Here is a 25,038-nt window from a genome sequence, read left to right as displayed (position 1 = left end):
CGCTGGCGGAGCCAGGCCTGTGCGCATACAGGCCTTCTGGGATGACAAGATACTCCCCAAACCTCTGTTCTGGGGCAGATAGTTGGATGGCATCCTTGGAACGGTGTCCCACTAGCTCAACAGGGACAGCCATGACACCGCGGCCAGGCAAGACCACCCTCTTGGCCGTACGGAGTTGGGGTGGTTGGCCATCGGTTGGAGTGACAGCGCTTAGCCTGTACGTGGCTGGCACGGGGTCAGCTTCAGCTCCGGGAGCCACCGGCCGCGATTTGACGGGCTCGGCGCCGGGAGGGGCTGAGGTGTCGGAGCCATGCGTGGCTCCGAGGGCGCTCGGGAAACGTCGTTGGCAGGTTCTCCAGAGGCACCTTGGGTACTGGGGGCAAGCCCATGGCTAGCAGGTTGGTCCCCCTGTGGGCGTTCAGCGCAGCATCCACCCAGTGCGTGCCTTTCTCGACTACACGCGGCTGCTCTAGCAGTGGGCCTGGCAGAGGCCCCTCGTAACTCAACTCTCTCTCGGCTGTCTCCCGGTCTATGGGGACGCCACGGAGTGGGATAAACTCCCCACGCACCCACAAGCAGGGGGGTTGCATGTCGAAACAGAGCCTAGTTCCGAACTCCTTGAGAAAGTACCCTCCTAGGTTCAGAGGGTGTGAGAGATTCCGTACCACAGTCACGTGGTACAGATGGAGTATAAGAGTGTGTGAGACTGCCATATATAATTCATATAATTTTCCAATTACCTGAAGGGGTTGCCCTTCCTCATTAGCAGTCAGGATTTGGGTGTTGTCTGGAACCAACATCCGCTGCACGCCCATTGCGTGCATGAGGTGTTCAGAAATGACGGCAGACCCTGGTACACGGTTGCCAGAATCTACCATGGCATCGACCTGTACGTGCTGGGCAGGGTCAGGAGTAGGGAACCTCACCCTGATGTGGCAGGGGAAGTGGAGGTCCTGCCCTTGAGACAAGGGGGCCTCCCGCTCGGCTGGGGTCGGCAGAAACTTCGGCGGTGGCCGAACCGCAGCTATGGTAGTATCGCTTACCATGGTGTGTGTAGACCGCTGGTGGTGGCTTATACTGTAGCTTTGAATCACTAGAGCTTATTAATTATCACTGGGTCAACAATTTTATATTTCTTTTTTATCACTTGGTTGACATTTATAAACACTTATGTGTAGTTATCACTGGGAGCTCTAGGTGTGATTCTGTAAGCAATGGCAGCAGGGAATGTCCGTCCTGCAAGGGTCGATGGATGGCGGCGGCAGGGAATGTCCCGTCCTGCAGCGCCGCTGGTTCGAATCCCGAAAGATGGCGGCAGGGAATGGCCCTTCCTGCAGCGCCTCGGGTTTGAATCCTGGGAGGCAACGGCAGGGAATGTCCCGTCCTGCCGTGCCTTTGGCTCAAATTCTGCTATCCGTCGCAGTGGTAGGCCTTACTTGTGTGCTGAAGCTTCGCAGCCACACATTGCCTTCTCAGGGAGACCAGCACTTAGCTGTCCGTCTCGTAGGTTTGGCCTGGGTGTCCTGGGGCTTGTCCCAGCTACACTTGCCAATCTAGACTCAGTTCTGTAGCCGTCTGAGCTAAATTATCCGATTACCGTGGCTGCGCACCTAGCACTACTCCCACATGGTACGGAAAATGCCGTAAACTGGCGCTTTTAGCAGGCTAAATCTGCTTGCCGTAGGCCAGAGGCCTACATAATGCATTCAAAATGATGGAAAATCGACCTAAAAAGGCCGGCTCGCGGGTCAGTTGGCTTCTCAGTTGGCAGCTGACTGTCCCCTTACTTGCAAAAGGGTCCAATCAGAGGTAGAATTGGCTAGTTTCTGTAGGGCTCGATTGAAACACGCTGACACCAAGATGTGGTAAGCCAAAGCGTTTCAGCTCACCGGTTGCGAGTTCGAATCCAACGAGCCCTAGCCTTGAAGTATTCTACCAAAACAAACTAGCAGGATTTACTCATACAGAAATTATATATTTAACTGAATACATTTACAATGGGTGGTTACTATATATATACAAATAGATTATAACAATAGGTTAGGTTTGAAGGGGGTGTGGGAGACAAGGGCGTAGCCCGCGGCGGTAGACATTCTGTGGGGTAAGCTGTAGTAAAAGGGAAGGCACCATTTCCCGGTTGTATAGTTGCCTGAGGGGCGCGGGGTTGCTAAGTGTCCGTGCCCCTCCCCTATTTAGCCAGTCCAATCTGACCGCTGCGCAACGGGGTCATCTGCGGTCATGAGGTGAATGGTGATATAATAGGATTAGTGCAGAAGGCTTGACGTGATAAGCCACTGCGTAGCAACTCTGTAAACTACCCGTCCGTCTGCTGCCGTATTACCACAACACCACTATTCTCAGATGTTCATTGATATCCCAGTATTCACCAAATAAAATTTTAGGTCTCTATCTTATACACAAAAGTCATAATGAAGAAATTAAGATTTATTTAATTTTTTTCTAAAATTGGTGCCACCTAACCGACTTTGACCGGACGCCACGACCGACACAGACCAGATATCCTTATAAGATTAACTATTGCTTACTAAATTACTAAACTTAAAAAGTCATGAAATCACAACTCTCTATCTTACCTACAAAAAAAATGACATAGAAACCCCCCCCCCCCGATCTGTAAGAGTTAAATTTTATATATGTAATATATTTTTAACCTAATTATTTAAAAGCAGAACTTAACAAACAGAATCATAAAAAAAATCACATAAAATATGAATTTAAAAAATTTATGAAAAATATGTTTTTGAAATATTTCGTTAAATTTTATATATGTAATATATTTTCAACCCAATTAAAAACAGAACTTAACAAACCAAATCATAATAAATTTACATAAAATACGAATTTGAAAAAATAACAACATGATTAAAAAACAGGGCTTAGCAGCCACTCGAAGTTAGGACTGCTTTGCCAGCGAATTCTATAATAGGACTTGAATAGGATAGCCGATAATAAGAAATTTTGACCGCCGTTACTTTATGTAAATCTTCCCTTCTTGACTAACGGCTGCAGCTGCGACTTGGCGGCGGAATGAAACTGCCAATCACTTAGTAAAAGAAACCTACCTAAAATGAGACTAGCATCCTGGTCAAGGCTTTTGTTGCCTAAAACATTAAAAGGTAATTTTTATGTGACAGTAACTGTCTATTTGTCTATACCAGTGAACAGATAAAGTTTTTCTGTCCAGGGAAGGTTTATAACCATTTAAGGAAGGGTACTATCACCCTTCCTTCCATGAGAAAACCCCACTGTAAAAAAATCCCCTCCCAAAAAAATATTTTCCTTACTTTTTCTTTTTTAAAAACTAAAATTGAAAAGGTATGGTATTTTAAACTGAAACACAGATAGGCAGAATTTTATTTTGCGGATTTAAGAAAGTTGCAAATCCGTTCCCAATCCTCTCTTATTACCATTAGAGTCTATCTTTATAATAATCTAGCGGCTACGCCCCTAGTGACCTTTAGGGGCAAGAAACATGTTTTCTTTTCAATCTATGTTAATATCAGCTGTTTACCTTTACATATTTTTTGTTGTTGATTTTTTAGCGGTTTCTCTTGGGAGGGTGGTGGTACCCACCTCAAATAGCTAGAAACCTTCCTTGGGCCAATGGAAAGCTACTCTGTAAAGGAGAACCATATTGGTTAGCGAGATTCTTCGATCAGAGAGACAGACATAGATAATTCTACTTTGTATTACAGATTAAGAAATATCCAATTACTCATACAAATAAGGACAATATGCATACCTGTTATATTAGGTGCCATATCACTTAATACTGCGTGGATTTTCTCATTTTCTAAATAATACATTCATCATTATTAATTCATTCTACAGTAGGTATTTTTAAAAGCGAAGCTTTTCTATAATTATTATTGTAAGAAATAAAGTCTAGGTAACTTATCAATACTTTCTTTTACTCTGAAAAAATTTTGGAACACGGAAAGAAAACGAAGTCGTACTTTCACTTCACAGTAGCTTTTGATAGGTTATTTTGGGTTAGGTAATTGGCCCCGCATGGATAGAGCCCCCAGCAGTGATAAAACGACGAAACCTGCTACTTCGTTTTTTTTTTCCATGACCCAAAACATTTTCATATTTAAGAACAGTTTGTAAAATCAATCCAACCCCATTGTTGGTCAGATTTTGTGACAAACAAAAATTGCAGATTATCTTTTTCTTTTTTCTTTTCCTTTTATTTTTGTTTCAATTTTTATGCAACGTAGTTGTTTTTGGCAATTAAAAATAAGGAAAACTGAGATGTCATAACAATTTATGTCTAATAATTCCAGGAAAAATAAACAAACAACATATTTAAAATTAATGTCGGAAAAAAGAGGAGACATTTTTTGCGCGGATTTTCCGTAAAGGTGTGCGCTCCAAGGACTTAAGACAAGAGTAGAACTCTAAAATTTGGAGTTGCTATAATGGGATATAACGTGGATTTGTGAAAAAACGGCGGCCGAACCGCCGCTCTTGCCGATTTTTATCTGCTTTTTTCTCGCTAAAAATTAGACAATTTTGAATCATTTGAGACAAACATTTTAAATTTTCACCTTAAACTTTTGGTAAAGCTGGGACATTAAAATCCAAAAACACACAATGAAGTGGCAAGAGCAAATAAAAGGTCAACTTCATTAGTTTGTCTTAAATGATTCCAATTTGTATTAGGTATAAAGAGAGGAGAAGATTAAAAATTTAAATTTTATTGTCTCATCTCTTGATAAAAAACATTACCAAAATGACTCAGAATTTTGAGCTGGTTATTTGGTAGAGTAAAATCTGTGTTAGGTAAGATAACGGCATCCTCAACAGGTTCAAAGCTAAGCAGGTCACAAGCGACTAGTCTACCTTTGACACCTAAATATTGTATTTATCACTCGGGGCTACGCCCTTAAAGGCCTCGAGAGGCATTTGAGGTGGTGAAGGGTTGAATTCGAACTAAAATTTTTTATTTTAGTTTTTAAAAGAAAAAGTAAAAAAATGTTTTGTCGGTTTTAAGGTACTAAAACGCAACAAAATAAAAGAAGAAAATGGCCAGCATGAACAAAAATAGTAAGATCTTTAATTTGACACCTTACTTTTAAAATTCTGTTAAGTAATTATTGAAAAAATCTATTTTGTTAACCTCGGATTAATCAAAACTTTGAAATTAAAAATATCCTCTCACAGGCATAAAAAGTATGTGTTCATATATACTTTTAGAATGAGAAAAATAATACGAATCCAGTCTAAGCAAAATTGAAAAACTTTTATAAAACTAAATTAAAAAATATAAGTTTATTTTAAGAATCATAATTTTCGGCTTTAAACGGTTAGCTTGAATAAAACCTGAACAAAACCTAAGCAAAAGACAATGCAATGTCGCAGATATTTTTTAAACACAAGAAACAATAATGTATTTTTAACTGCATTGTTTTGAAGTTTATAAACAGACTGATGCATATTTGTTCATAATTTTTCATTCTTTACATGTTCTGTAATATCACTATATTTATTGTAGTATCTATTTTATATATTGTATGAACGTTATCCTTTTTTTTTGGCAATTCTATTGGTTAACTTTATAGGTTAAGCTTCGCGATTCGTCAATTTTCGCGATTTGTGATTGGCTAGTTTAGTAGTTAGGGTAAGGCGGGGGAAGTTTCGGTAAGGGGCTATTTTCGGTAATTTTGACTTACCTTCATTAAATGACCTTTTTCTCCATGTTCCTTTCAAATGACAGAAAAAAACATAAAAGCAAATGTGTTCCTTATTAAATTGCCTACAAAAAAGTATAAAATGAATTTTTTTGTGAGGTACTTATTGGGTGTCAAAGTCGGACGAAAAATTTTTTTTTTTTTTTAATTTTTTTAGTAGGTGTGTAAAGATCGACGTACACAAAAATTGGTAAGACCTAGAGCTGATCCGTAAAAACCTTTTGAACTAAGAATTGCCCGCTCTTTCCAAATCTGTTGAGAGCTTTAAAATCGGGGTAATATTTTTTTCAAAAATGACCAAAGTTGGCGCCGGGGGAAATTTCGGTAATTTCAAAAGAAATTAAAATTCAACTTTTAAGGTTATGTTTTCATGTTTTCTTTTGTCAAATCTATTATTCCATATGAACTTTATAAGAATTAGGCCTAAAAATGAATAGAACAGATAAAAAACAAAAAAAAATTAATTTTATTTTTTGAAGCAAATTTTTGCGAGGAAAAAATCAAAATTTCTGATCCTTTGAAAAAAAATATTTTTGACATAGGAGGAATAGTCCGATCTTTATGAATTTTTTTCTGGTTAATCCCAATAATCTATACTAATTATGATTTTTTACGCTTGTTTGGTCGTTTGGCCTTTTTTCATAGATTTTTTTAAGGTTAAAATGTAGTCAAGATTTTTTGCAAAGATGACACTTTTGCTTCAAATTCGATTATTGAGGTCAATTTTTAATCAATTTTTATGTTTTTTGGTCTTAATCTATAGTTCAATGTGAGCTTTTTAAGGATCAGGCCTAAAAAGTAATAAAATACGTTTTTTCTTAAATTAATTTTAAGTTTAAAAAAAAAATTTAGAAAAAAAAATCTAAAATTCGCGTCTTTCAAAAAAATTCATTTGTAACATAGAAGGAATAGTCCGATCATTTTGTGGATAATCCCTACAACCTATACTAATTATGATTATTTATGTTCGACAGGCCGTTTGGCCGTTTTTCATCGATTTTTTTTTAGGTTGAAAAAAATTACCGAAAATTCCCCCGCTGGTGGGGAATTTTCGGTAACTTTTTTGCGGTCAATTTCGGCAAACTTCTAAAAGTCCTAGGATAACGTCCTTTTAGGACCTGATAGTCCTTTCCATAAGCTTTCTACCGGTCTTGGTTTCATTTGAAAATATAAATATTTACCCCATTTTTTTCAAAAAAAAACGAAAAAATACCGAAATTTCCCCCCCCCCTTACCCTACAATTCTTAAAATAAACTTTTTATTTTTTTTATTTTTTAATACAATTTTTTAAAACTTTTTCAATTTCGCTTAGAATGGATTCGTAATATTTTTCTGATTCTAAAGGTATATATGAACCCATATTTTCTATGTCTGTTTGATAAAATATTTAGGTTTAAAGTTTTTATTAAACCGAGATTAAAAAAATTGATTTTTTCAATAATTACTCAACAGAATTTTAAAAGTAAGGTGTCAAATTAAAGATCTTACTATTTTTGTTCATACTGGCCATTTTCTTCTTTTATTTTGTTGCGTTTTAGTACCTTAATACCGACTTAATTATTTTTTTTTAAAACTTAAATTACTAAAAAAATAAGAGGTCTACAAAAAAACCGATTGCATATCTGAATTCTATGAAAAATTTTACATCTACTACTTACTAAAAGAGCCGGCTAGCTATCTTAAATAAAAAGTGAAAAAGTTTATACACCTTCGTTCCTAATTATTTATTTTTGTCTATTGTCTTATCCCTTATGATCTCTGATAATACGAAGAAAGACTTTTATCGGCCCAGCGCTTTTTAGTGAAACACAAACAGACAATCTCGCCATTTTAAAATGATTGACTACTAACCTAATATTTGAGAGATGACCTGGGTCCAGGCGCCTGGCGCAGCCCCACATTCCACCACGTTATACCCAGGTGCGATAATACGGTATTTATCCTAAAATAATCAGGGATTTAAAGTTTTTAAGCCAACGAATAAGAAATCATAGGACTTTGAGGACTAATGTAATGAACAACCCATTGTCCTCTCTTTCTCTGACATTATACCCTCTGGTTTGATAAAATGGTATTTATCCTAAAATAATTAATTATTAACAAAGGGCCAAGGAACAATGATTGTTCTCTCAAGTGCAGCTTTCGTCGTAAATTCAAATATTCCCTAAATTTAACACGACAGAACGGGGGGGGGGGGGAGGATGTGAATAACGCCCATCTAGAATTAAAAATTGGGTAGGACTAGGATTAGGATTATTTGCGTCCAATCAAATTTAATTAGGTCATCCCCCAAAATAAAAAAAATATGAAACCTACTTTTAAAATAATACTTTTCTAGATTATAGATATTATTGAGCGACCTACTTAGTAAACTAGAACTATGAAAGTTATGTCTTATGGTATATTGAACCCAATAACTTGATGAGATTACTTTCTTATTTACATAAGTACATAAATAGTACTTTTATACAGAGAACGGACATGGGGCTGTTTATTGCACTAGTCCCCAAAGTTTAATAGTAACATTTCTTGTTAATTGGCTAAACAACTTTGGGGACTTTGTTTGTTCATTGAGTTGAGTGTCAAAACATTTTAACCATGAATTGTAATATACAGAAGGGGTAATTTTTTGTATCATCATTAGGGATGTACATCTATTAATATTCATTGTCTTATCCCTTTAGATCCCTGACTTTTCTACTATGATGATTCTAAAAATATAATAAAAGTTGTTTAAGCCACTTAAGTGACGTACAATAATTAAGTGGCATACCAAAAAGACAGAATATGATAGATTTGGGTTCTCCAGTAATCAACTATCTAGAATTACTTAGTAATTTAGACCCAGAATGAACATATTTATACAGTGACAGCGAGTTAATGGAACCAATATTTGATTAACCTAGTACACATGACTTTTATAAATATTCCAGTCAAACTTTTGCGTTCATTTTTTTCAGGGTAGTTTTTTCATAACTAGTGGTTATGCCCTTGCATCTAGGGGCTCTGTATTCAGAAGGATAGACGGGGAAAGAAAAAAAACCTATATCCAACTCGGGGCCTTTTTGAAGCTTATTTAAAAAGGAGAACTCATATAGTTAAATAGATATTGAAATATACAGCATCAAACATAAAAACAAATTACTATTTAAAATAAAATATGAAACTAGCTTCGGCCCTAGTCACTAGAGATAGCAAAGGAGGTCAGGAAAATTGACTAAAACCTTACTTCTTTATATATTTTACCAATATTTTATTCATTTATTGATGTATCAAAATAATAGAATCCCATTACATTAGACAATTGGGACTTCCAGACAAAGGTCGTGAAATCAAAGGATTGGTTGTCTCATAGTGCATGTGTCCTACCTACTGCTGTATATCCATTCTGACGTCCAAATAGGTATACTTAAGTCCAATAGAATTGGACAATAATTCTAACTGTTTATTTTTATAACTATATGGTAGGTATGTTATTTTGAGATTTTACAAAAACGTAAATGTTTATTATAGGTATAATAGTTATTTATCGAATCGTATTATAAACAGCTCTCCGCGGATGGTAAAATGAAGTATTATAAGATTTATTCCTGTTTTAGTGGCCCCGAGAGCCGAAGGACTAGGCTAAAAAACTAGTATAAATTTTTTGTTATTATTCGTAAAAATTGTTTATTATACTTTACGATGCATAACTTTTCAATATGACTCACGAACGGTTCTAATCCAGCGGATAGTAATCGGTTTATAACTTTACATAATTATGAAACTGATGAACGTCACACACGTGAACCTTGTATAACTTTATTGCACAATACTTATAAAGAATTATAAACTTTCGCATAATTTCTAAATATTACGTTATATCTCTTATTCAAAAAGTACTTTTTGTTTTTGTTTTGGGGGATTTGAAGTAAAGACGACCTTTTATCTGCCCAAAAAATTCATTTTTGTTATAAGGTGCTAAATAAATCGTCCATAATCAAATAAAATTAGTAGTGCTTTCCTTCAAAGTGCGTAGCAATTTGAGACAACCCTAGTTGTTAAAAAAAAATACGTGGGGATAGTTTTTTCTTAGCCTGCGACCGGCCCCAACACTTCAAGGCCTGTACCTGCGTTGTCATAACCCTGCGGGGCTAACCTATTTAAAAATAAGGCGGGGGGGGGGGGGGTCTGACAAGTTCGACTGGTTACTTTAAGGGAAACCGCCAAATAATTTATCTACCTGTAATTCTAATAGTTTATAGGCACTTCTAGCTCGATAATTATCTGTCTTTGATTTCTTTACAAACTCATCCTGTAAAAAAATACACCAATTTGTAAATAAGCATGTACAATATATTATGTACTACCGGCTATAGTGGTTAAAACGTTTGGACACAATAAAAGTCCCCATAGATGTTAAGCCAACGAATAAGAAAATGGTATTATAAAACGTTTGGCATTAGTGTAATTTATATCTCAATGTACCCTCAACCTCTATTTAATTTTAATTCTTAGATGTAATATCATATCATTTCAAATTAGTTTACTTTTGTAACGAAATTTTTTTATAGAATAATTGGATAAGAAGCAACTCTGGCTTATAAAAGAAATCTTATATAATTTTCATTTAACAAGGATGACAACATACATAAAAGCGAAGCTCTGAAATGGAAGGACAAATGAACATTAACACTTGTAGATTGTCAGAACTGAATTAGCAGAATATTAATGCATTAGTACAAACAAATATTGTAAGTAAATTTGTTGCAAAACTACATAAATAGATGATACTGTTTAATGACATACTTACATTTTTGGGACTTGTTTATAGAGATGCTTTGCTTATAACATTGTACCTTGTTGTAGTAGGAATCAGTTTTCAAAAAATCAGAAGAATCGGATAATTTTAACATACAAAAATTTGTTGTCAAAAAAGTTAAAAATCGACATGTTTCAAATGGACGTACGGACATTCTGGTATTGATTATAGAGTTGCTACGCTTTCTAAATTGTACTTAACTACTACAGGAATCATCATGCAAAGTTTGGAATCGATAGGACAATTCTAACCTATTTAAATTAACGAAAAGAGCTAACCCTCTGTGACGGACGTACGGACGGACCGACCCTAATTATAGAAAAGCTTCGCTTTTAAAAATAATAAGTAAATTCTACATAAGTAAAGAAAATTATTAAAAAGAATACAGAAAGGACTCTTTTTATGAAACTTTCAAAGATTTTATCGTTGGTCAGTAAGTGAGGGATAGGAATCCGAATACGGACGAAAAAATCATCTTCCCCTCAATGTACAAATATTAAAAAGCTTTAAAATATCTTTTGTTATTAAGCCATTAGAGTAAAACACTAGAGGGAGAAAGGGTTAAATAACTGTATCTCCCCATCGCAATCACCTTGTGCAACCCTTCTATTGGGTCATTGAAAATCAACCAAGGGTGTCGCTTATATTAACGCAGCCAAGTAGCAGAAAATAATTTAGAAGCAGACGAAAGAGGTCTTTGAAAAAAAAGGGAGGTAGTTGTTTGTATAAACATCTATACTATAGATCTGTTATTAAGCCAGGCGAATGATATGATATGATTATGGGTTCCAAATGTTTAAAACCGCGCTCACGCATTCGCTGGCTTAAAAATGTACTTATTTTTTATTGATTTGTTCATAATAACAGTGTTCATTCTTTTCAACCAATAATTTAAAAGGGAAATTTTTAAATAAACATTTTTGATGTACTTTGTGCATCAATATATCGTCCATTGTCTTATCCCTAAAGATCTTAAACAACTCATTCATTTGCATTGATGGAAAGGTCGTGCAAACAAACGGTATAATGTCAATATCTTTCACACATTCAAGACACCATTTAAGCCATATAAGTAAAGTTTACCTTTGAATGTCTCAGATACCAATCGCGGGATGAAGAAATCTTTTCTTTTGGGGCGGAGATAGAGAAATATTTGATGGAAAGTTGCTCTAGAGTAGCTTTTCTCCTTGGAGGACGTAGGAAAAAAATGTTGCTCATGACTAAAACAATGGATATGTATATTCTTACGTAAAAGTAACTTGATGTCTGTCTATGTGTATTAAAGGATTTTGCTAACTACTGGATCAATATGGTTCTCCTGTTCAGTATAGCTTCTCATAGGTCCAGGAAAGTTTTATAACTGCAGGGGGGCTCTAACCCTGCGGGGCCAATTACCAAACCTTGTGGGGCAATCACCTAACCCAATATAACCTAATCTAACCTAAAATAACCTATCAGAAGCCATTTCAAAAATACGACGAATCGCCCCTTAAGAAGCGTTGCCACGAAAGGCGGAGGGTCGACACCACCCCCTGCCCCCTTCCCTCGAACAAGTGCCCCTAGACGGAAGCGCTAGTATCTATACAAGTAATTAAATCTAAAGCTCAACTAAAGATTAGTTGTGTACTTTAGACTTCAACAAAGCTTTTGATATCTCAAAGTTTTAGGCATCTGTTTAAAATTATAACTTTAGGTTACTAAACTTTTAAATTTATTTTTATAAATTACTTTTAAAACAAACAGGGCTGGGATGAATAATAAACATGTAGGACGTAGGTAGGTAAAGTAGAAATGTTGGAATAAGTAAGAGATCTATAACCTAATTTTCAAAGAATGTTTTTATACCAATATGATCCAAGGAAGGTTTAAATCCATTCGGGGTAGGGTAACTCCCCCATCCCAGCCCCCCCCCCCCAAAAAAAAAAATGTTTGTTTTCTTTTTAAAACTAAAATTTAAAATGAAACGCCCTCAACCTTTCTCTAAGTGCCCTTTGAAGCCTCCAGGGGCAAAGCCAATAGAATTAATAAAATTAATAAAATAAAAAATTACCTACCTTTATTTGTTAATTAAGGAAGGCGTAGAATGAATTCCTAGATCCCAGGAAAACTATAATGATTATAAGATGGGCTGCTAATAAACTTTCTAAACAAAGCAAAAATAAATCTATAGTGTAGATGTATAACCAGACAACTACCTAGATCCCCCTATTGTAGACCTATTTCGTCTACTAGCAAATTACTTTCTGCTCTGTTTATTCTTATTATTTCTTATTCGCTAGTTTAACAATTTTTCGGACTTTTATTCAATTTTGATTGGTTGGTTCATTAAGTTGAGTGTCTGAACGTTTCAATTACTAATTGTAATCTACATAAGGGGTAATATTGTGTTTTATCTATTGGGTTGTATATTAATTTATCGGCCATTGTCCTATCCCTTTAGACCCCTAATAAATTGTCCACTTTTATATCTCGTTATTTTATGTAAGAAGAGTTACCTAAGAAAATATCCATCCAGGACGAATCAGTGATGTAATATCTGAATAAAATTATTAAATCAATAAAAAAATATATACCTTTCTTACTCTGTTATTCCCAAATTTACATTTTACACCCCCCAAATTTGTAAGAAATAAATTTCTTTTTCTATCTTTCCTGAGGATCTTAATTAGAAGATTTTTAAGAAATTATAACATTTTTTTAATTCAAATTAAAATTCTGTTAATCTGTCAGGGGAAGAAAAACTTGAGTTTTTAACATAAAAAAGAAGTTCTTGTTTAATGCCAATGTTTTTTTTTTAAATTCTAATCACTACCATAACAGGGAATAATCCAGTATGTCTACTAGCCGATTAATATCCGCTGGATTACAACCGGTTCTCAGTCATACTGAAAATCATGTATTGTTTAGTATTATATAATAAAATATCCTAATCTTCCAGTTTTGTTAGACTGGGCCTTTTCGGCCTTTAAGGTTTGACAAAACTGAAATTAATATTAAATCTTTTTAAACAATTAGAAACAAAAATATAAATCATACTTATAAAAGGTTTGAAAGTAATTTGACAATTCATCCACCATCTCTCTGAGGCTACTTTGGTTCAACTCATTAGAACAACAATTCTCCATTCATTTTTCTGAAACTTAAAAAATAATCATAAACGTACTTTTACCAGTTAAGCCATTAAAATACTGCAGGTATAATAGAGTGGCTATAATACTTCATTTGGCCACAGTTTAAAAATTGAGATTTAATTTAAGATTTAAGATAAAGAGATCATAATCTTTTTCACATTGAAATTTTGTATATTATAATTTTGCATAAAGAAATATTCTAAATTAGCAACTCAATTCATCCGTAATTATTTCAAAGGCCCCACTCAACTTATCGGATATCTTTTATTAAGTTTTGTAAGATATAATTCATTATATTCATGACAATGGTTTTATAAGTTTTTTTCTATTTTTAAGCTGAATGATAAACATTCTGGACGTTTTCAAATGATTTTATATAAGCTTTTATATAGTTATGATCGGTCCGTCCTTACGTAACGGTTAGCTCTTTTCGTTAATTCAGACATGTTAGAATTATTCTCTATATTTCAAACTTTGCATGATGATTCCTATAACAGTTAGATGCTATTTGGAAAGCATAGCAACTCTATAATCGTTACCAGAAAGTCCGTACGTCCATTTAAAACATGCTAATTTTAACTTTTATTACAACTTTTGACTTTTTGTATGATATAATTATCCTATTTATATGATTTTTTTGAAATAATGTTTCCAAGGACAACAAGGTACAATAATTTAAACAAGGCATCTCTATAATCAAATCCTAAAAATGAAAGTATGTCCTTTATCTGTATCCTATATTTAAGCAATTTTGCAACAAATTTGTGTACAGTTTTGTTTAGACTTACAAATTTATGTTCTGCTTAATAAGTTATGACACTCTACAAGAGTGATTGTTAGTTTTCCTAATTTTAGAACTTCGCTTTAATAAATGTTGTCATCCTTGTTCAACTAACAATTAGGTTTAGTGAAATTCAGGAATATTTGGATAAGTAATTGGAAGATAAAAGCTTTCTCTTCATTATTTTAAGCTACAATACAAGATATTTAAAATAGGTAAAAATCTATATAGGAAAAAAGTACCTACCTAGATTATCTCTCATAAGAATGATGTGCAAAATTCTGTATTTTGTAGATAATTTTGATTAGGTATCTAAAAGTTATGATTTCTGTACGAGTCTGCATGCAGTCATATCAATAATCAATGTAATATCATATAATTTGCGTCTACGCCCCTTTGGGAGGGGGGGGGGGGGAGATTGGGGTGATCAACCCTTTTAATTTTAATTTTGAAAAAAAAATTTGAAAGGGTCATATAATTTTTTTCTAGGGGCAATTTTCTTCGAAGAGTAATGGTGCCTTCCCAAAAAAAATTTACACTTTTCTAGGACCTATGAGAAGCTACATTGTAAAGGAGAACCATATCGGTTAAGCGGTTAGCGAGATCCTTCGGTACACACAGTCAGAAACACACACAGAGTTGCAGTATCAATAGTTGCAAAACAAGTGGAATAAAACTCCATGATACTAAACGTCAAAAATCCTTTAACATATCATTATCCATTTTTTCCAGCAAACAAATACATAGGGTAAAAAAAACAAGTAAATTATAAAAGATCTTAAAAGTAAATAGAAATTTAACCAGTTTGAACAAAATGCATTTGAAAATTTAAAAATAGTTTAAACAGAAATTTACAAAAAGGGAATAAAATTCAAAGACTCAAACATTTACTTAAAAATTCCTTTGTAAAAATAAACAGAATTAACTTTTTGTACCTTTTTCAGTCTAAATTACTTATCCCACTAGGTATCATTTAGTTCAATAGTTAATTTAGATCATGGAAAACAACGAGTAGCGGTTTTCGTCGTATTTTTTCAGTAGCTCTTCTATTTCTGGCCCCTGCAAAGGGCTTTAACCCTGCGTGGCAACCATTATCATTTAACTAACCTAACCTATCAAAAGCTACTGTGAAAATACGACGAAACCTGCTACTTAGACTGTAAACAATCACTAGTATTTGTCAGATTCGTCTTTAAGATTCATTGGCAGGCATTGAGGTGTCCAGGTGGCAGCTCCATCCTCACTCCAGGAAACTACATGTGGCAAGATCAGTACACCAGACTACAAATATTCATTTTTTTTTTAAAGAAAACAATATTTTTTTCGGCGGTTGGGTCATTCTTTTCTGGGGGCGATTTCTTTTGGGAGGGAGGTGTTACCCTCCCCAAAAATAGTTGTAAACCTTCCCAGGACCAATGAGAAGCTAACCTGTAAAGGAGAACCATTTCGGATCAGAGATTAGCGAGATCCTTCAGTACACAGACAGACACAAACACAGATCCTTTTACTTTATAATATAAAAATCTCTAAAACGAAGAACTTAATCCATTCAGTAGTTATTAAAATCTCAAGCTCAAGACAAAAAAAAAACATTACTACTTTATGTTTACCTGGCTAGCTTGATACACAGCTTTTCTATACAATGGATCGCCTTTGAATTAATCAATCAATAGAGATAAGAATAACTTAGTTGGCAACATTGACGTCCAAAGAGAGGTGGGGGAGGGGTTTTCAAAGGATGTTTTTACCCCCTCAAACTTTTAAATACTCTTTTTACCTCCTACAAAATTTTAAAATACATTAGATAACCCCCCCTTGAACCTTTAGAACCTCCAAAAAGAAAAAATACGCCCTAGGTTGGCAAAGTAGAATAACAACTCAGATTGTTTAAACTTTGGCCAAATAAAAGTTAAATATAAAAGGGTTTTCCTAATTGTTCCAAGTTTACGGTGCAAACCCTCGCCTCCCCGCTTTCTAATATATTATCTGGCCTTCTAATATATATCATGTATTCCAAAAATATTTGAATCAACGTTATCACCATAAAACTAACAAACCCTTAACAAGTCCCTCAAAAAAGGCCTAGACGAGTACAAAACCATCCCTCCCTTTATATAAATTGACAATATGGGGGAAGGATTTTATGTTTGCACCAAAGGTATAACATCAGCCTCTCGCAGATTTAAGGCATTGGAAAAAAATACCGCCAACCTTTTTTCCTATCTTCAATTCATTTTTAAAAAAAGGGGGGGGGGGGTCAGTGTCCTTTGAAGGAAACCATCACAAAAACTTATCACTATATTCCTGCCTTTGGTTGGTTGAAATATGACACAGTCAGACCGTTGTATGACAAACACAAGCGCACACACAGTATTGGAATCTGACTCGACTATCTTCTCCAAGTGTTGGATGTGCTTCATGGCCCTGGGGCTGATTGGATCGTTGGCTTGCTTCCTTAGAAATTATTTTCAGGTAAATCAAGTACTCTTTAAATTAAGTTTATAGTTTATAGAACAAGAAATGTCTTACTCAGTAGGCACTAAAGTTTTCGGGTATAGTCCCTTTCGTGACAACGCCTCTAAACGTGTCGTATTTTCACAGTAGCTTTTGGTAGGTGTTTTTAGGTTAGGTTAAGTGATTGCCCCGCAGGTGCAAGAAATGAGAGAAAAGCTACTGTGAAAATTCGATTAATCGCCCCTTAAGAGGTGTTGTCACGAAAGGGACTATACCCAAGTTTTCTTTATACAGTTGCTACTCTAAATTGTAGATATGTAGTTACTTGAGAATTTAACTAGCGCTTGAGCCCCTAGCATCTAGGGTTTCTCTATACGAAGGGATATAAAAGGGCAGAAAAATAGCCTAAAACCATACCAGACTTACTATGTCAGGACCTATAAGAATCCTCACTGCACTGTAAAGGAGAACCAGATAGGTCTAGCGAGATCCTTCGCCACAGACAAAACAAGGATGACAACATACATAAAAGCGAAGCTCTGAAATGGTATAACAGACATTATAACATTACATAACATTAAATCTTGAAGAGTGTCGGAACTGAATATACAAAATATAAATATATAAGTTTTGACAAAATTATACGTAAATTTGTTGCAAAACTTTTTAAATACAGATTTATGTTTAAAAACATACTGAAATTTTTAGGACTTGATTATAGATATGTTTCGCTTATAATATTGCACCTTATTGTAATAGGAATCAGTACTCCAAAAATAAGATCAACCGGATGATTATATCACATAAACAATTGCTGTTCAAAAAGTTAAAAATCAACATGATTAAAATGGACGCAAGGAATTCTGGTAATGATTATAGAGTTGCTACGCTTTCGCAATCGTACCTAACTACTACAGGAATCATCACCCAAAGTTTGAAAGCGATAGGACAATTCTAACATGCCTAAATGAACGAAAAAAGCTATCCGTTACGGACGTACGGACTGACGTTTGGATGGACGGACGTAAGGACGGACTAACCCTAATTATAGAAAAGCTTCACTTTTAAAAAGCTTACTGCTTTATATACTAGAACTAGCGGCTTCGCCCCTAGCCTCTAGGGGCTTTGCCCCTAGAGGTTTGATCAACCTAATTTTTTGTATTTTAGATTTAAAAAGAAAAAGTAAAAAAAAAATTTTTTAGGGGGGGGAATTTTTCATTTTTTGGGGGGGTGGGGGTGTCCCACCCCCCAAGAAAATAGCTTAAAACCATCACAGGACCAGTAGGTATATTCCCTGAAGAGTAGAGCCCAATCGGTTCGGTGGTTACTGAGATCTTAAGCTTCAGACGGACAGACAGACGGACAGACATCGTTCTACTTTGTATTATAGATAGCAGCCATATTACAAGTTTAAAGTTGATTACCTATAACCATCTGGGAAATATGAAATTAGTCCAACAGACTTTCCACTATTTTCCTCCTTATCTCCATTCTCAATCCCATCATCTTCCACACTTCCTTTCTTTTTCTTTTTAGATTTGCTTGGCATAACAGGTGGATCCTGGGCTGATGCGTTGGGCACTCCTTTCACTTCAATCAGATATGTTTTACCATCCTTTTCACATTTGAAATCAAACCTGGGGAAGAAAAATAAAACAAATCAGATAATTGTAACTATTTTTTTAATTTGTTTGTATAAAATAAAATCTCATTAATTTGATACCTAACTTCTAGTACCTAGTCAAAATAGCAACATCATATATCAAAATAAGGGAGTGGATACAAAACCGCGAATGTTGCAAAACCGCGAAATTACAAAACCGCGAATGTTACAAAACCGCGAAATTACAAAACAGCGAATGTAACAAAAATTGTAATTTCGAGGTTTTGTAACATTAGCTGTTTTGTAATTTCGCGGTTTTGTAACATTCGCGGTTTTGTAATTTTGCGGTTTTGTAACATTCGCTGTTATGTTTTTCGCTGTTTTGTATCCACTCAAAAATAAGGCCTTGAATTATTTTTAAGTAGTTTAGTTTTACTTTACCTGGATTCGTCAATAGTGTGTTCCTGTTTAATTTGATCATCAGAAAACTGTGGCAATGATTGTACCCAACCATTGAGCAGGGCTGTCTTTACCATTGAGTTACAAAACATAGGGTTAGCACCAACTATTGTATTTCCTGGTACAATAATAAATATCTTTATTTATAGTTGTATCATATTATTACTAATAACCGATTTTATACCCTTATATTTAAACTTTTGAATCAGTGTGTTTTTATCATGGAGGACGGGGACATTGGGCTATTTATTACACTGGTACCCAAAGTTTTATAACAATGTTATCGTATACGTTGACTCAAAAACCTTGGGTACTTTAACGAATTTCGACTGGTTAGTTGAAATTATTAGTGTCCAAATGTTTCTAATTTTAATCTATAGAAGGGATATTCTTTTTCATTGTCACTGAAGATGCATATCAATTTATCTTTCATTTATTTATCCCTTAGTTTAAATGTTTTTTTCCCCATCCATTTGCATTTTTAAGGAGTCTAATCTCTATAATATTGAGAAAAATACGTGATCAAAGAGTTTTCTTTTTCAATTTTCTTTTTCTTTACTCTAAAATATGAATTACTTCTAATATTTATTCAAAATTAGATATTACCTACTTTTACTACCTAGTATTCAAACATCGTAAGTTAAAATAGTGCTCTCGGCATTTCTCAACGCAAACAAAACTGAAACTGGGACACCTGCCACACTCTGGTAATCAATGCGCAAATGGCACTTAGAATCCAAATTTCATTATGAAACTTGGTATGATTAATCCTTGGTAGGCCTATTTCCCCAAAATCATACAAAAAGAATATCTTCTAATAGGTATAAAAACTTCTTATGCGATATTCATTTTCCTAGATCAACTAGATCTAAAGAATATTTAGACTTTGCGGATTTACTCGACTTTGGCTGAACTAATACCTACAAATATAAAAACAAATTAAAAGATATTATTTGTTTTTTCTTAGCATCTAGAGGCTCTGTGTTCAAATATTGAAGAAAAGGGTAAAAAAAAGCTCAAGACCATCCCAAGACTAAAATTAAAAAATAAAACAGCCTAAAACCAGACAGGGACCTTTGCAAAGCTTCAATAATACAATAATATATAATACCTAGATATAATAGGATATAGAACTAGTGGCTTCTACCAAAGCCCCTTAGAGATTAGATCTAATAGAAGGTGGGATGGGTTAATGGTAAGATTTTCAACCTACTCAACTTAAGTGTGTTTATTATTTGTGTTACTAACTCACTCATTTAAATTCTATGTTAGAAACATATCAAAACAGAATTTTTTTCGGGGGAATTTTATCTTATTATTTTTTATTTTGGGGGGGGGGGGAAGGGGAAGGGTATGTTCCCTCCAAAATATAATGCTCTTAAAATTCCAAATGAGAAAGAGTTCAAATGTTCGAACCACTTATTGTAATATCTACAGAAGAGGAAATTTTATTTATCAATATGAGGATATATTACAATTTATCAGCCATTGTTTTCTCCCTTTAAATCTCTGCTTACTTACATTTGCTCCAGGTATGATTAAACCTGCACAACCAAGAGCTGGACTGTGACACAACTGAGATTCAGGCTCACCTGAATTAAGAAAAAAAAATATAAAAGATTTTACTCTTGCAGCAGGCTTTGTCTTTTGAGTGAAAGGATTGGTTATTTCGCAAAAAATGTTTTCTTTTTGAATGTAGTTTCCCTATGTCTAAAAAGAATTTGGATTTGGCCTCCAGGTTTAGGTGCTGCAGGCCTCCAGCTGCTCTGTGGACAGGTAATTTTTTTTTTAAGAGTTAGAGGTCAACTTAGAAAACAAAATTTGCATATTTTTTTAACGTTATTTACATATATGAAAAAGAGGTGCATATTTTGTTTAAAAAAGTTGACCTTTAACTCTTCATTTTTTTAAATTTTTACCTGTCCAGAGACGACCTGGAGGTCTGCAGCACCTGAACCTGGGGGCCAAATCCTATTTTGTTTTTAAATATAGGGAAAAAATACCAAAAATACGTTAAAGCGTCAGAACTCCCCAACCCCCTTACCCCTGATTTATTAGGGTAAAATAACCTCTTAAAGGGGTAGTTTCACGAAATGCATTTGAATTGAACTTAAGGGGGGGGGGAAGTTTGTACACTTATAGGAAATGAAATTCAGTACCAAAGTTTGGGAGGGTCGTATGGGCTTATTTTTAAAGTTATCAACCTAATTCTTTTTGTAGGCTCTCTTATATGACTTGATATACACGTATTTCTTTGAAAATTGAATTTCGGTACTTTCCTTCTAGGGGCTTGTGGAGCAAAAGACCCCCCAAAACACTAAAAATATGAGTTCTGACCTTATTTTTAAAGATATCGACCTGATTTTTTCTTTATAATACTTTTTTAACATACCCGAATCAACGAACCATTACAGATTTCATTTTGGGACTTTCCTTCTAGGGGCTTGTGGAGCAAGAGACCCCCAAAACACAGAAATATGAGTACTGGGCTTATTTTTGAAGATATCGACCTGATTTTTTTTATAATACTTTTTTAACTTAACCGAATTAACGAACCATTACAGATTTCATTTTGGGACTTTCCTCTTAGGGGCTTTTGGAGCAAGAGACCCCCAAAACACAAAAATATGAGTACTGGGCTTATTTTTGAAGATATCAACCTGCTTTTTTTATATAAAAATAATATTTAAACATAACCGAATCTACGAACCATTACAGATTTCATTTTAAGACTTTCCTTCTAGGGGCTTGGGGAGCAAGAGACCCCCAAAAATCATAAAAATATGAGTTGTGGGCTTCTCTTTTAAGATATAAACCTGATTTTTTATATAAAAATACTATTTTAACATAACCGAATCTACGAACCATTACAGATTTCATTTTGGGACTTTCCTTCTACGGGCTTGTGGAGCAAAAGACCCCAAAAAACACTAAAAATATGAGTTCTGAGCTTATTTTTTAAGATATCAACCTGATTTTTAAAAAATAATACTATTTTAACATAACCAAATTAAGAAAACATTACAGATTTCATTTTGGGACTTTCCTTCTAGGGGCTAGTGGAGCAAAGATTCCAAAACCACTAAAAATATGAGTTCTGAGCTCATTTTTAAAGATATCAACCTGATCTTTTTAAAATAATACTTTTTTAACATAACCGAACTAAGAAACCATTAAGGATTTCATTTTGGGACTTTCCTTCTAGGGGCTTGTGGAGCAAAAGACCCCCAAATCACTAAAACTATGAGTTCTGAGCTTATTTTTAAAGATAACCTGAGAACTCAATTTATTTTGTTTTGGAGTTGTTTTACCCTACTTTCCCCTTAAAGGAAAGTGCCAAAATAAAATTATTAGTGGCTACCTAGTTCAAACATGTGAAAAAAGGTTTCATGAAAAAAATCAGCTCAATATCTCTAAAAATATTTTTTGGGGGTCTTTTGCCCCACTAGCTTCTAGAAGGAAAGTCCCAAAATGAAATCTGTAATGGTTTCTTAGTTCGGTTATGTTAAAAAAAGTGTTCCTAAAAAAATCAGGTTGATATATTTAAAAATAAGGTCAAAACTCATATTTTTAGTGTTTTTGGGGTCTTTTGCTCCACAAGCCCCTAGAAGGAAAGTCCCAAAATGAAATCTATAATGGTTCGTAGATTCGGTTATGTTAAAATAGTATTTTTATATAAAAAATCAGGTTGATATCTTTAAAAATAAGCTCAGAACTCATATTTTTAGTGTTTTTGGGGTCTTTTGCTCCACAAGCCCGTAGAAGGAAAGTCCCAAAATGAAATCTGTAATGGTTCGTAGATTCGGTTATGTTAAAATAGTATTTTTTTATTATATGAAAAAATAAGGTTGATATCTTAAAAGAGAAGCCCACAACTCATATTTTTATGATTTTTGGGGGTCTCTTGCTCCACAAGCCCCTAGAAGGAAAGTCCCAAAATGAAATCTGTAATGGTTCGTAGATTCGGTTATGTTTAAATATTATTTTGATATAAAAAAAGCAGGTTGATATCTTCAAAAATAAGCCCACTACTCATATTTTTGTGTTTTGGGGGTCTCCTGCTCCAAAAGCCCCTAAGAGGAAAGTCCCAAAATGAAATCTGTAATGGTTCGTTAATTCGGTTAAGTTAAAAAAGTATTATAAAAAAAATCAGGTCGATATCTTCAAAAATAAGCCCAGTACTCATATTTTTGTGTTTTGGGGGTCTCTTGCTCCACAAGCCCCTAGAAGGAAAGTCCCAAAATGAAATCTGTAATGGTTCGTTGATTCGGGTATGTTAAAAAAGTATTATAAAGAAAAAATCAGGTCGATATCTTTAAAAATAAGGTCAGAACTCATATTTTTAGTGTTTTGGGGGGTCTTTTGCTCCACAAGCCCCTAGAAGGAAAGTACCGAAATTCAATTTTCAAAGAAATACGTGTATATCAAGTCATATAAGAGAGCCTACAAAAAGAATTAGGTTGATAACTTTAAAAACAAGCCCATACGACCCTCCCAAACTTTGGTACTGAATTTCATTTCCTATAAGTGTACAAACTTCCCCCCCCCCCTTAGTGATCCGCATATTTTTTTCTGGTTAATTGGTTAAACTACATTTATATGGCATATATTTTAAAGAATTTCAATTTTCTACCACGTAGTTTTTAAAATATCAAGAGTTGAAAATCATCTTTTTAAATTGGATATATCTCCAAAAGACGCTTTTCAAGTCTTGATATTTTCAAAACTACGTGGTAGAAAATTGAAATTGTTTCAAATATATGCTATATAAATTTAGTTTAACCCATTAACTAGCGAAAAATATACGGATCACTGAATTAAGTTCAAATGCATTTCGTGAAACTACCCCTGTGGAAAATATTATTTATATAATTTATATTCTTTTTGAACTTTAAGCTTTTTAAATTTTTAGTTTTATTTCTTTTTAAAAGGCTTCTTTGAAAAAAAAATATATTTAACAAATTTTAAAAAGTAGGACAAAAAGTAAATATTAATTTTTCTTAGGTATTAATTTTTAGTTTTATTTCTTTTTAAAAGGCTTCTTTGAAAAAAAATATATTCAACAAATTTTAAAAAGTCGGACAAAAAGTAAATATTATTTTTTCTAATTACCAGGTACTTTAATGTCAGCCATATAAGGCGACTTGATTTCTTTAGAGGGTCTGTTTACAACAATGGCTCTAACAAATGGAGGTAGTCTCATTACAATATTATTCTTCATGTCACTCTCACTCAACAAACTAAAACATAAGGTCATTAGCTATACTAAAACAAGGATGACAACATCCTTAAAAGCAAAGCTCTGTAACTGTAGGACAAACACTTTTTTTCATAAAAATAATCACGAAACCTAAACGGTATTTTCAGCTGTCGTTGGGTAAAATTGATGACATTTTTGTCTGTCCCCAAATATCATTTTGTTGCCTAAACCTTATTCCTGGCTGGGATGCACTAGCGATGTCGTCAATCTGTGGGATTCAGTGTTGATCGTTTACTCGGGAAGTTAACACGTATTCTGCTCTCAGAAAATTTTAAAAATTGTGATGTGAAAACATAAGGGAAACTCTATGAAAAAGAATTGAGTTTCTGTCAGATGATGAAAATTGTTTAATTTGGTGAGAAATTTCGCTGGTAAACGGCGGTTTTCATCGCCAAATCTTAACTGCAACTGACATGACAAATATCAGTGCTGTTTTAGTTGAGTTCCTATTAGGTAATTATAGTTTTAATTTCAAAAAGTGCCACCCCCGCCCCCTTTTTTTATTACCTCAATGAAAACATAAAAAAATCTTTAACCTTGTTTTGGATTTGGTGTCTCCTTTATCACTCTTTTTGGGTAACTTGGCAGCCTTGGGCAGTTCTTCATTTGTCTCGTCTTCAGTTTTATTTTTTCGTTTTTTAGGTTCATTCTTGTTTTCCTTGATTGACAATTGGTCCACTGATTCTTTTTTAGTTTTACTCTTCTTAGAATCTTTAGGGAGAGGTACTTCTGTTGGGTTTTCTTTGCAGATTTTTTCTGTTTTAGTTTTCTTTGATTTATTTTTTGCCTCTAGCTTGCTGTCTGGCGTATTCTGTGCGGGTACATGACATTTCT

The 25,038-nt window shown here is 34.3% G+C and overlaps 2 protein-coding genes across 15 annotated transcripts in view; both read right to left on the bottom strand.

Moving 5' to 3' along the window:
- Mrm2 (Mitochondrial rRNA methyltransferase 2) overlaps positions 1–13,650 on the bottom strand; it is a 22,315-nt gene extending 8,665 nt beyond the window's left edge. The window contains exons 1-9 of one of the 2 annotated variants that reach the window (XM_080174801.1): positions 13,553–13,650; positions 13,012–13,052; positions 12,568–12,659; positions 11,600–11,742; positions 9,938–10,009; positions 7,567–7,657; positions 4,753–4,875; positions 3,764–3,814; positions 3,084–3,122 (exon numbers count right to left, since the gene is read on the bottom strand). In XM_080174801.1, coding sequence (XP_080030927.1) covers positions 3,084–3,122; positions 3,764–3,814; positions 4,753–4,875; positions 7,567–7,657; positions 9,938–10,009; positions 11,600–11,734 — 511 coding nt within the window. In that variant the 5' untranslated portion in view covers positions 11,735–11,742; positions 12,568–12,659; positions 13,012–13,052; positions 13,553–13,650. The remainder of the gene's footprint in view (positions 1–3,083; positions 3,123–3,763; positions 3,815–4,752; positions 4,876–7,566; positions 7,658–9,937; positions 10,010–11,599; positions 11,743–12,567; positions 12,660–13,011; positions 13,053–13,552) is intronic. The other variant, XM_080174800.1, reaches the window with a different exon arrangement.
- LOC145330196 (sugar fermentation stimulation protein homolog) lies at positions 13,645–25,038 on the bottom strand. Of its 13 annotated transcripts, none has more exons than XR_013883306.1 (11): positions 24,741–25,038; positions 24,057–24,184; positions 20,466–20,536; positions 19,800–19,864; positions 18,927–19,064; positions 18,307–18,519; positions 16,737–16,882; positions 16,039–16,079; positions 15,574–15,709; positions 15,364–15,390; positions 13,645–15,205 (listed from the first exon to the last, which is right to left on the bottom strand). XR_013883306.1 is itself a non-coding variant. In XM_080174796.1 (10 exons), the coding sequence occupies exons 2-9, from the start codon at positions 24,163–24,165 to the stop codon at positions 15,599–15,601; spliced, it is 894 nt and encodes a 297-aa protein (XP_080030922.1). In that variant the 5' UTR covers positions 24,166–24,184; positions 24,741–25,038; the 3' UTR covers positions 13,645–15,205; positions 15,574–15,598. The 13 variants fall into 13 exon arrangements, 1 of the variants encoding a protein (XP_080030922.1); XR_013883311.1 differs by having other exon boundaries at positions 13,645–14,740; XR_013883305.1 differs by having other exon boundaries at positions 15,364–15,434; positions 15,575–15,709.

This window comes from Acartia tonsa, chromosome 10, assembly GCF_053477335.1.
Source record: "Acartia tonsa isolate MP-2025a chromosome 10, ASM5347733v1, whole genome shotgun sequence".
Lineage (NCBI taxonomy): Eukaryota > Metazoa > Arthropoda > Copepoda > Calanoida > Acartiidae > Acartia > Acartia tonsa.
Note: the sequence above shows the minus strand (reverse complement) of the source record. Positions and strands in the feature narration are given on the sequence as shown.

Coding starts and splice junctions, on each gene's coding strand:
- LOC145330196 (XM_080174796.1), bottom strand. CDS start 24,165: ATGAAGAATAATATTGTAATGAGACTACCTCCATTTGTTAGAGCCATT. Junction 19,065..19,799: donor TCTTTAGATCTAGTTGATCT/AGGAAAATGAAT, acceptor TATTATTGTACC/AGGAAATACAATAGTTGGTG. Junction 16,883..18,306: donor TATTTCCCAGATGGTTATAG/GTAATCAACTTT, acceptor ATAATTTCTAAG/GAAGCAAGCCAACGATCCAA.